A 13017-nucleotide genomic window follows, 5' to 3' on the forward strand; every position below is an offset into this window, starting at 1 on the left:
TCCAAAGGGCCCCTCTATTTGGGGCTGCTGAGACTTCCCTCGGGGACATGATGTCTGCCTCTGGGGTAGCTGGGCCTGGTCTGGCTCCTTGGAGGTAGGCATCATGACAAGGACATAGTCAAGTCAGAATAATCAGACCAGAGAATACACAACCGCTTTTAACAGACAAGGACATTACTGAAGGTTTTGCAGCCTACTACACCGAGCTATATGGGCCCCCCTCTGGCCCTGTTGCCACTTCCATACTGGATAAGATAACCCTCCCAATCCTGTTTGTGGAACAAATATCCCTTTTAGAAAAGGATATCACGGAAGAAGAACTAATATCACAACTCCAGAATGGTAAAACCCCGGGCCCAAATGGCTTACCGATTGAGACATGGAAGAAAATTGGCCCAGAGGTGCTAGCCGCATATCTCCTGAAGATGTACAAACACGCAAAGGTACAAGGATAGCTACCAGCCGATCTTAGAAAAGCCACCATAATAGTAATCCCTAAACCAGATAAACCTCCGGAGCAATTTAGCTCATACAGACCAATCTCCCTTATAAACAGCGAATCCAAGCTATTGGCCAAAATATTAGCGATCAGACTACAAAAAGTGATCACGTCCCTAGTGCACCCGGACCAGTGCAGTTTCATGCCAAACAGGTAAACACGCATGAATATCCATAGATTACATTTAGTACTGGAAAGGGCGCAGAACTCCAATGACCCCCTTGCAGTACTACACAGACTTCGAGAAAGCATGCAACTCTGTATATTGGGAGGCACTGTGGGAGATTATGAGACGGGTGGGATTTGGTACAGAATTTATGGGGTGGACACAACTACTATACAACTTCCCGGAGGTGGAAACCAGAGTCAATGGCTGGCCATTTAAACCATTCAAACTCGGCAAGGGAACGAGACAAGGATGTCCCCTGTCAGCGTTCCTCTTTGCTCTAGCCATGGAGCTCCTAGTTTGTTGGTTGAGAGATTCACAAAGCTGGAAGGGCTTTAAGGGTCCGGCAGAGTGGGAAGACAAGGTCTCCCTATATGCAGATGACCTATTGGTATATCTTAGGGATCCGATCACTTCCTGTCCCATAGTGACTGACATCCTGCAACAATAGGGTTCCTTTAGCGGGCTGAAGGTAAACTGAGCCAAACCTGTTCTCCTCCCGGTCAGAGAAACAGAGAGCATAATCCCAGAGGTCTGCCCATACCGAGTCGAGAGAACCTGTTTTAGATACCTAGGAATACTTATTACCAAGAACCTGAATGAATATACGGACAGGAATTTGCAGCCAATCGTGGAAAGATTCAAGGAGGATACACACAACTGGATGTCCCTGCCGCTGACCCTCCTGGGAAAAGCAGCATTGTACAAAATGATGTCCCTACCCCGTTTTTTATATGTCCTGCAGAATGCCCCAGTGCATGTCCCAGTGGTAATCTTCCGTAAAATTGAATGTATACTACGCAAGCTCTTTTGGGGAGGCGGGCATCTGAGAATAGCGCTTGGTACACTCCAAAGAACGATTTGGGAGGGAGGTATTGGGCTCCCACGCTTACAGTCTTACTATTGGGCAAGTCAGATGGAAGTGGTAAATGACATGCTACACAGGGACAAATCACTCCCACATGTAAGGGCCGAGGTAGAAATGAGACAAAAGCCACCCCCGTTGGAGGGGCTCTACCAGAAACCGAGTTTGACAACCCCTCGTAAACTGGTGGCCCAATCAACGTTGATGTGGGCAGAGATACACAAATTCATAGGCTGGGACAAAAAAGTAATTCCAGTCCAACCACTCTGGGGAAATGGGAACCTGACGGAGGTGAGCAAGCTACCGAGATGGTCATGCTGGGTAACAAAAGGAATAATGAAGGTGGGAGATGCGAAGGAGGGCGGGGGAATGATACCCTTTGAAGACCTTCTGACGAAATGTGATATTCCAGAAAGTGAAAAGGTACCACTATACACAGCTGAGACACGTGCTACACAAACACCTCCCAACCTTAGCTAACATGCCAGACTGCACCCCGATAGAAAGGAACATTGTGGTGGAGAAGGTTGGCGGTAGGGTCACCTCTGCTATGTATATTTTTATCCCCTCCTTTGCTACACCAGACCTGTCGAAATTGAAGTCTAAATGGGAAAGGAATGTAGGGGAATCCTTCCAAACGAATGGGTCGGGCCCTGATGTACCCTCGCGAAGTAGCCATTTCATCGACGCTCCGACTCATTCAGCTCAAGATACTCCATAGGGTATATTATCCGAGAGTAGCGCTCTACCGCTGGGGTAGGAGTACAGAGCACAACTGTCTCGGATGTTGCCAAGAGGAGGGAACCTTCTTTCACATAATATGGGAATGCCCACATATTCGCCAGTATTGGCAGGAATGCTGTGACGTACTTACAAGAGTTATGGGTCAAGTAATACTTGGAGAACCCAAGTTGTTGCTGTTGGGAATAGAAGATGAAGGGGAGATGATGAGATACGAGAAACTGTTCTTCTCAACCGCAACTGCCCTGATCAAGAGAAACATAACCAAGCTATGGGGATCAGATATGTCGCCACAGGTGGAACAAAGGGTTTCTGATGTAAATGTTTGTGTAGCGATGGAACAAAGTGTATACGGCCAGAGGTTGTCCCGGTTAAACTGGGAAAATTTGGCAAAAGTGGGAGGATGCTCAATGATCCGCCTTGTTGCCGAACTTATGTAAGATATAATGGATAGTAAAGTAAAGTGATGCTGCAATTGTGAGCAAACATATCAAAGGAGCTGTACTTATTAAGTAATTCCAATGACCTATTATTGTGATGTTTTGTCATGGTTCGACTCCCTTAGAGTCTACATTTGGTATGTATGTTTTAAAAACCAATAAAATGTGTTATAAAAAAAAAAGAGAAAGTGATTTTCCTCATAATCTCTATCATTTAACATCAATTGACTCCTTTTCCCCACAATCACCCAAATACAGGTAAGAGGAAGGAGAGAACAATGCCACAGACATGCCAGAAGCCAGCGGAAGACTCCTGGGCAGGGAGACTGGAACACCACAAGAGAAGTCCGGAGTGGAAAGCGGGCGACAAGCACAAACAGGACCAACTACAACACACACAGCCGGTGAGTCACCCCAGGCATAGCGGGGACCCTTGGCGTTTTGGCGACTGCGCAAAGTACATTTTACAACAATTAAAGTCACAGAAACCAAGAAGGCATATTGCAAATAAGGACCCCAGCCATATAGGAGTGTATGGAATGCAAATACGGGGAACCCGAAACACACAATTTATCAAAGAGATGTAATATACCAAGAGGGGAATAAGCAACTGTGGAAGTAAACGAGGAACCACGTGTGAAATTAAGAAGTCCTGGCAGGCGAGTAAACCAGGCAATCATAAGTGAATACCAGAATCCCTGGCAGGAAACACCAGGCAATCAGAAGAAGTGCATAAGAAGTCCTGGCAGGGGAGTATACCAGGCAGTTGCAAATCTACAGGAAGTCACAAGAAAAGATATTGAACTGCGTTTGCTGGACAAGAAAGAACTTTTGAAAAAAGTGGAATCATAAGGCTACACATCTTTGTAAATAACAGTATTGTTGTGGGCCAAGAAAGACACAAAGAACTGTTAGATCAAGAATCATTTGCATTAGGGAGGTATCCAGGGGAAGGCTCTTCGATATTGGAAAACATTTATGTTTGAGGTGTTCAATTTGCCTTTATGAAGTCTTTTTGCAATCACCTAAGTGAAAAACATTTCCCCCTTTCACTTTATAGTTTGGGTTATACTGTGAGGGTCAGGATACACCGTTTGGACACAAAGACAGTTTTGATTTTGGCATACCGACAAGGACAGATCCTTAGTTTTTGGTTTTAAGTAGGGAAATTCATTTTAGAGCAGGGTCAGAGGGGCCTTTTCCTGACCCTTTTATTTTGAATTAAAGTCTTTAACCAAAAACATGGCAACCTTGTGCCCAACTCTCATTCCTGACTCTTCACAATGTATTAATACAAAAAACAGTAATATAAAGCAGGAAAGTAAACCTTCCACTGACGTCCATACAGAGTACAATTTCAAAAGTTAAACTATCCTTTAGTTTACTTCTGCAATTTTAAATCACAAGAAAATCTCCAAGAAGCGTGACTAAATCTCATTGAAAAAAATATTGTCTTCCTTCTTTTCCAAAGAACTCTTTCCACCAATGAAATCCTGCATATTTCTGGGACCTATTCAGACTTCAGAAGCGGTCTTTTTGACTTCCACCCCCCAGTAGCAGCTACTTCCCCATCATCGCCACCCTGGATACCAAAGATTTTTGTGAAAAACAACAGGTCTTGAATCTTAGTTTCACCCCAGAATCAGAGTTTCAAAACTGTTCGCCTTCACATTACTTTGTCCGCTATACGTGCTTGTGTCCAAAACACACCGTTAAGCAATTTTATCTATCTTGCTCGATCTCCCCAGTTTAATGATTATAGAGCCACATTCACATGTGCTCTCCAATCTTCCACACAAATCTCTCGACCAAGAGCTTCACACTATTTGATTCTTAACGACATATTGTCCTCACTGGAGGTCTGAAGCAGAGAATATATGGTGGAGACCAGATGGTCTTGTTTCCCCAAGTGTAGTAACTTTTCCTCCCAAAAGATTGGACTCACATCTACTCTCCTCAAAGCATCAAGTCTTCTTGATGCTTTTCCTCAATTTCATATAGTCTTTATATGTGCAGTTAACAAGTTCACTCTCCCTTTATAGAGATGCACATTTTATCCATTTCCAGTTGGATAGTAAATCGTTATCCATTGTATCTCAGACAGGTGTCATGCTTACCAATATAATATCTTCTTGTTGCGAGTAATTTTGGGGCTAAAGCCCAAGGATGCCTTACCAGACAAATGTGGCTCAACTATGTACGCCACCGTGCAAATGATTAACATTCGACATTGTGGAGCCACTTACGTGTAGGTCAATACACAACGGTTCCCCGCCATCAAATTACGAATTTGAAGAACATGAGCGCCTCACAAATAATGTTAACCTTGTTTCAACAGACTCAAACGGTGGGCACCTTAGCACTCGGGAGAACTCACCAACAGCAAACAAGACATTAGATGCCAAAGCAAAACCTGGCAGAAATGCAAACTGAAATCTCTCAGAGCAGAACACACAAACCAGATAATCACAGCAAAACCAGCCTACTACACCTCAGCCATCACCATCAGCAACAAAAACAAAACTCTCTTGAAGCCATCAAGCATTGCACCATTCCTCTGTCTGTATCCAACACACCGGCCTGAAGAAAAATGCAAAGCTATGAACAATTACTTCTGTGAAAAAACCGTCAAAATAGGGGAACCCACCAGAAACAGCAAATTAATCTTCCTTTCATTTCCAATTTCAACATATTGGTGGACAGTCTTCAAGGCCATCTCACAGGAAGACACCCCTGAATGTCTCCGAGCCAACACATATCCCAATGACATCCTTCCTTGCCCCTTTCCTCAAAACCATTTCAGGTGAAGCCCTCGACTCCTGCACACCATCAACTCATTGTTCCCATAAGACATCTTCCCAGATGCACTAGAGACAAGACAAACCCGACTTCAAGCCCGACTGTGCAGGGCACAGGTCCTTGCCAGAATCCTCCCTCACTACTGCATCAGCGCTAGCACCATTTTTTATCAGAGATGAGGGAACATTCTTTTTGGCTTGCCGGTCACTTCGCTTGGACCAAACTCTGTACTCCACTATTGGAAGGTGCGTGCAGCTTGGAACAAAATGACGGCCATGAACAGATTACAGACAGTAACTTCATCCTATCGCAACTTGTGGCTTAGTATTTTATTTATTTGTTACGAGCCAAAAACCCAATAGGCATATTCATTGTGTTTATCTTGCTGTCTTCATACATCAAGCTCACGTTATTGTACGAGCTAAGAAAGTGGGAAAATACACGGAAGAGATGATTATATTGAGGTTTTTCCATTACAGTTTTCACTCACAAACAGATGGGAAGTTGTACTTTGCTTAATACGATGGTTGAACTTAGATGCTATGGCAAAGTAAAGAAAAGGAAATGTCCAACACTCACCTCCATGTCTTTATCAACTTTATTTTTTAGTTTAGATAACTGCAATCAATTTTGGCTTCTGCTTTTTGGTTTAAAGCTGCTTTCACTAGGAAGTTGGCTAACTTCTGATGTGTTCAAAGAACGACAGTGTAAAACGCGGACTTGAATGTTCTTCCACTCACCAAAATCTAAAGACATTGTCATTTCTTTTTTTTAATCAAAATGATATAAAGCTGGTCTACCTTAAAACTTGCATAAATGGCTATCTGAAGTACTGCAGTTACAATCAATAGGTGTGTGTGTGGTTATCCACAGGCACTGTAGGTGCGTGGCTAACACAGATGTGGTTGTGTGAGGACCTTAGTAGGCGAGTTGGTAAGGTAGTCCTATGCATGTGTTAAAAAAATTAATTAATTTTCGAATCTTCAGTTGACACAAAGGCTACCTTCTAATAATAACAGACCATGAACATATTTTAATGCACCCATTGTGTTATGATGCTTTGAGTATAATGTTTATTCTGCTAGGCAACTTGTCTGCATTTCTGGCTGCAGGCGGCGCTGTCTGCAAAGCCACGGGTCATGGTTAACCATCACCAAAGACCCTGAATCACTATTTAATATTTCCTTGCGCCAATCTGTAATTCCAGAAACATTCTCATAATGCATCTGCAAGGTATCTTGAAAACCCTGAAAACCCAATCCAGAAACTCTAACTCCCAGTTGAATGCGTGCACACTTTGTTTGTAAGGAGACAGACACATTTCAATGGAAAGAAATAGTCAAAACACAACATCAATTACTGTGGTTGTTTGTGCACAAAAACTCCTAGAGTTTGTCAGTACTGGATCCTCTCTCAAAGTGCTGGTCGGGGATGTCCATGAACCACAACTGTGACTGCTTGTCTGCAGCCCTATCATACCGCTCCACTCTGGCTTTCCTCTGTACTAGCACTGCATATAAGCTGCCACACCCTCAAGCTCCCTTCCTCTTCAATTTAATTCTGAATCTTGTGAAGCAGTGACCCATTTGGAATTACTCTCTGCCTTGTGCTTTGCCTGTGGCTCATATCGGCCCATATGCGGACTTGCTCCAATTCCTAAAGCACTGCCTTGTAGGCTCAGTCCTACACCCCCTGCCTGCTGCCAGTGTGTGTTCTTCCTTTTAAGCTGTGGCCCTGTAGCAGTTAATCCTAGTTTATTGTGATGGTTACCTGCAGCGCCCAGCTTCTGTTACTTGCACTGTGTACATTCAGTCTCTTTATCTAACCTTCCCTTACTCCCTCGGGTCTATCTAGTTTCAAGCTGCACCCCATTGGTCAGTCTGTTTATCGTGCTTCGGTTTGTATCCTTTCCCCTTAGTTCTGGTCACGTGTTTAGCAGACCTGTCTTGCATAGTTCATGCGTTTCCAGTCCAGATTTCCAGCCTGCTTTTGTTACGTAGATTCAGTTACAGTGAAACAATGTATCTGAGCAGGGTAATTGTACAATTACCTGCTCACCTACCTTGTGCCAGTGCCTTGCCTCTATTACTTGCCCATGTACCAGTTTGTTGCCTCCATTACCTTGCAGCACTTCTGTGCTAGGTTTCTGCATTCCTAGTTTCTACTTTCCTGTTCTGAATTCTTGTTTCCCTGTTGTGGCTCCAAGTGTTTAGTAAGTGTTTTTTAGTGTCCACACCCGTGTTTCTGTGCATTACCTTGTACCGAGATTGGCTCCTTTACCATAGGAGGCAATCTCGGTGCATTACCTTGTACCGAAATTGGCTCCTTTACCATAGGAGGCAATCTCTGCCCTTTCCTTTATCTCTTCCTACCTATACTTTATACTGCGTTTCATGTAACAGGGTGTTGCATGATGTTCCCACAGAAGGCATCCACTGTATGTTCTTGCTGGACCCACACAGGCATGTAAGTACACTCTTTGTTTGTTTGCCTCAACTCTACCCAGGGTGCCTTGTACATCTCCTGACACACCCCGAAAAACACAGAGGGTCTTGGAGAATAATGCATACCAGAGAACACTGTCTAAATATATTGGAGTATGAATACCAGAAAACACAATTAAGGGGGATAAATAAAACTCTTACCTGTGCATAGAAATCAGTAGTTGGTGAAGATTTGGACCTTTCATGTATATATACAGGTTTCTCCTCTTGCTCAAGGCCTACATCAAGAATGTTGTCTGCTGAATGATATCTGCCTGAATTCCTCCTTTCCAATGGTTTCTTCTGCTGTTTCCAGGATGCTTGATATTCGGCAAAGGTACCTAATCGTTCAGGTTGATCATACGTTCTCTTCTTGCCAACAGTGTCTTCTGCATCAATGGGAAGATTACCATCTTCATTCCGCTGATTGTCAAGCATACTTTCAAACCCAAGAGAGGCTGCCCGAGCCCTTTTGTTATGCCAGGACCTGTCGCTCTCTTGTAGAGAAGCTTTCCTATCAGAAATGGCAAGCTGTTCCTCAGCTTGATGAGACGGATTCATTTTTTGTGATACTTTCTTAAGTGCAGGTTTGCTGGTCTCCTCAAAGAACTTCCATCTATCGGCAAATGAGCCTACTGCCTCCTGAGATTGTTTTGTATGATCAGGATTGTACCGATGATGGTGGTGATCTTCTGAGATGCCCACTTCATTAATTTTCTCTGGTTCGGAGTACGATTTCAATTTTTGTTCCGTCGTAAAACGTTTCCTGCCTCCAATACGCGAGACGTGTTGAGAGCCAACTCCCACCTGGTTTGGTTTGGTTTTCATAACCATATCGTCAGGAGAGTAAATCGACATGGAGAAGCTGTGGCTGTGCCCCCTAAATTCTGTAGATATTGGGCTGGGATCTAAAGGCAAAGGCTCCAAGTCCCGTCGTTTGAAAGAAGTCGCTTGTAATACTCTTGCCTGGGCTTCCTTTACATGATCCTTGTAACTGCTTGAAAAGGTTTTCTGTGCAGATACATTAACATCTTCTGTCAACTCTGGCTTCCAGTTATCAGGGTACTCTTCTGACTCACTTGATCCTGTCAAGGCAGCAGTGCTTTTGCTCTTCTGAAGGCGTGCACGCCGCATCTGGATCTCGTTTCTAAGAGTTGTTGCAAAACGATCATTCCTGTGTGCTTGCTTGAGCAGCAAAGAGTCAATCATGGGCTGGCCTTCACCGACAGTTTCTGGGCAGCTGTCAGATCGAGTTTTGCCTTCCTGAGATAAGGAGTGTAACATTGGGGTCCTCTGTGGGGAGATCTTTCTTTCTTCATCAGCCCACAAAAATCCTTTGCCAGGAGTTCCTTGCTCAGTGGTAGTGCTTGAGTGGAGGACATTGTCCTGCTGTGGGAGGCAGTAGCTATTGTTTGCCTTTAAAGGAGACAGACTACTTTTTCTTTGATCAGCTCCTTTGATGCAGCCAGACCTCTTACATTCTTCACCTGCAGCAGGACAACCAGGATGTCCTTCTATTCTGTTCAGGCTTTTCTTATCATGATTTTCCAGAGACAGCTCCTCAAGTTGCAGAGGTAGATAGTGTTTTGGTTTCCCAACCACTTTATGTGTGTCAGCATTTTCATGTATTGAGGGTTGAATGGCATTCACATCAGCTTTCCAGCATTCATTTTTTATTTGAGGTGGCTGAGATAGTCCCTGAGGTGTCTGTTTTGTAGTCATGATGTAGTAACAATTTGGTCCTGTATTATCAGTCTTCTGTTCAGAAGCACTGTTGGCAGAGAGTGAAGGGCTGGACTTCCGAACTTGTGGATTGTAAAATAAACGGTCAGTGGGCAGCTCTTGTACATTGGTGTACAGGTTATTGTGCGGTTGATGTTTTGGTGAACCTAACAGTCTGGCATTGTGGAAAAAAGTGCTTTCATCACTGTACTGACGCTGGTGATGGTAATTGTAGTTTGGTTGTGCAACCCTAACATCTGTGCTGGAAACAGAAGACTGCAGTCTGTTAGCGTTTATAGTATTATTATTGTACTTCTCACCTGCACTGGATAAACCATGGTCCAAGTTGACATCATATCTGTAGGATGCGTTACTGGGCTTTCTCACCTCTGCTGCTCCCCTGTCATTTACTTTTACAAGTCTTTGTGGATACTCCATGGTTTCAGAGTTCAATTCGCCCCTAGGCCTATTTAAAACTGTAAAGTGCTGTGTGCTGCTGCTCTCTGCATGTGTGGAGCCATGACACTTCTCATGACCTTTTGTAACAGCAAAGCTATCACTGCGAACTGGAGGTGGTGGGGGCGGAGGGGAGGAAGATGGTTTCTTCTTTTCGGGGACATACCAGACAGGTCCAAAGTTCGATCTCCCGGAGCTTGATAGCTTTGAGTCAAAATGGTCATCACCTCTAGGACTCTTGCTGGCCTCGTACTGAACGGGAGCAGGGATGTGATCTTGTTTATCGTGCGTACTGCTGCCCTCACTCACAAAGTGTACATCTTTGTTAGCCCTCTGTTTTGTGGGGTCCCAGGAGGGTTCTTTGTAGAGCACATTCTCATTCAAAGCAGCATCATTTTTACACAGGATGGGGTCGGGAGTGCTGGAACTTGCAGAGAATGAGCCATAGGCAGAATCTCGCTTGCTTTGGTTTCCTAGATGATCAATACTGTTATTGGATTTAGCTGAAGAGAGCCTGCCATACTGGTAGCCTTGAGATGGTTGTTCCAAACTGTCCATACTGCCCTGAGAGCTAAAATGGTCTGAGGTTCGTTGCAAGCTTGCTTGATCCCACGAGTTCGACAAGTCTTGAGAGGATGAACTGCAGAAGAACCGAGATAAAGGGACAAGGTTTATGACATGGCAATCAAGGTGCAAACTCACAGATTCGCAGCAGACGACGGTTTGTGCTGGGAGACACTGCATTTATTTTCTTGGTATAGCATTGAAAATCAATCTCCAAGAGAATATATCAAGAATACTGCATTTTAGGTACTTTAACATGCAACACGTAACTCTAGAATAAACCTATGCAGTAGAGTTACAACAAGTTACTACACATTTTATCGAAAAATAAAATCAGGCACATTAAACAAACAAAACTTTTGTGTGTGACTTTACTGGAAATTAATGTATGCATGCTTAAATGGAGCATGATTCACGGACGGAGAGATTGCTATTCACAAGCACATGACTGCCACCATTCACATATACATGTATTATGTACTTTCCTGCCAGTCCTGGCTAAGTGGGGACACCAAAGGAGAGCCAAGGAAGAGCTGGGAGTTGAAGTGCAAATGTTGGCTAACCGCAAAATTGTAATTTATGGATATTTATTGACATGTGTGCATGCACGCTGCACACTTTTCATGCTTTAAACCATGTGATTAACTAAATATGTATTCCATAGGAATTAATATTCGTTTAAAAGAAAAAGAACATTGCTAAAAGTTCACAATGTCACATGTCCTGTGTGTGCACAGAATGTCACTGCATAATTATAGGGATAAGGAAATAGCATAAAATGTGCATGAATACCACCGTATGCACATTATCCACCAGAGAGAAAAAATAAGTCTTTAATTTGATGTCAACTTTATTCAGCAATCAAAGTGCACACAGATTATACGCAGAACTGTATCATTACACTCAAAACAAAAACAAACAAAAAATCTTTAAATACAGTAAAAATATATCATCACCAACAATAGTAATATAAATTATAGGACAATGAAGATTGCACCCAGGTTTACAGCACCCAGGTTTGATTCTATTAAAGACACAGAGGCGAGCATCATGCTTTAATTCTTTAATGCCCTTCTCCGTCAGACTTTCACATCTTAAACTTTTATACACAAAACACACATCATTTATATTTAATCATAAAAAAAAGTTGGAAACGTGTCCAAGGAAGAACTACATCTCCAATGAGACCTTTCCTGTTCTAGTAGTCTTCCTTTGCAAACATAACCAATCAGGATCTCTCTCCCTTCTACATGACAGATCCCGACTATGTCCTTTCCTCTTCTCTTTGATGAACATAAACAGAATGCCCAACAGTCAACAACTCTGTCAGAATGGAACAAACACCCAAGTTGGGCAAACAAACTCTGCTCTCCTATTAGCCCCAGACGACCATGTTGTGTCACTCCAGAAAACAGACACTGAGCATCCTCACTGAATGCGCCCTCACAGCGTCTTCTGGTGAACTCTCTGAAATGTCCTCCTGTGTAGCTTCCAGTCGCTAAAGTCACACAGGTAGCGCAAGTTTCAGTCTGCTACTATGTTCTGTGCCCCTGAAAAATATTCTGCCAAGGCAATAATGCCAAAAGTCCTTGGCTAGCTCTACCAAAATTCTGGATCCGGTCCCCCTCGGCCCTCCAAGTGGTTGATGTAGTGAACCGCAAACATGTTGCCCATTCTGAGGAGGATGCAACTATTTGCTCTGTCCTTTGCCAGAACTTGGACTGCAAAGTAGCCTACCAGCTGTTCCAGGCAAATTGATGTGCAGGTCTAATTCTGCATGCAACCATCTTCCGCCGGTCTCTTACTGACCGCACCTTGCACCCCAACCTGATCTGCTAGCATATGACTCATCAGGTCTGGAGCATCGACGAAGATAGCACTTCATGTTGTGGAGCCACCATCTCAACTCTGCTTTGGCCCCCTTGTCTATGGGAATTAGCTGGTGATATCTCATACCCCCTGAAGGTGCTTGATCGCCTATATTGAGGGTGCTAGTAGACCCACTACTCAGGCTAGATTCTCAAGCGATATAATCTGCTTCCTGAGCACCCCTCTCAACTCCTCCTTGATCGCTCTCAATTTGGTAGCAGGAAATTCTAGCGTTGTTGTCTTGGTGCCTATGACAAACCCTAGTAATTCCATGTGCCTACTGGGGATAAGATCTCACTTTTTCCTGTTTATTAGGAATCCTAGACAAGTAAGCAAAGCGCTTGCCCAGTCTACCCATTCTAGTAAGTGGCCTTTGTCTTGCATTAGGAAAAGAGTGTCATCCAGATATAGGA

At 43.7% G+C, this 13017-nt stretch overlaps 1 protein-coding gene across 5 annotated transcripts in view; it reads right to left on the reverse strand.

The window, feature by feature from the left end:
- The window catches only part of SHROOM2 (shroom family member 2), a 982778-nt gene that overhangs the window by 322799 nt on the left and 646962 nt on the right, over nucleotides 1-13017 (reverse strand). For all 5 annotated transcript variants that reach the window (XM_069639121.1, XM_069639118.1, XM_069639117.1 and 2 more), the window contains one exon: nucleotides 8156-10811. In XM_069639121.1, coding sequence (XP_069495222.1) covers nucleotides 8156-10811 — 2656 coding nt within the window. The remainder of the gene's footprint in view (nucleotides 1-8155; nucleotides 10812-13017) is intronic.

Source organism: Ambystoma mexicanum, chromosome 7q, assembly GCF_040938575.1.
Source record: "Ambystoma mexicanum isolate Mex_15411 chromosome 7q, UKY_AmexF1_1, whole genome shotgun sequence".
Taxonomy (NCBI): Eukaryota; Metazoa; Chordata; class Amphibia; order Caudata; family Ambystomatidae; genus Ambystoma; species Ambystoma mexicanum.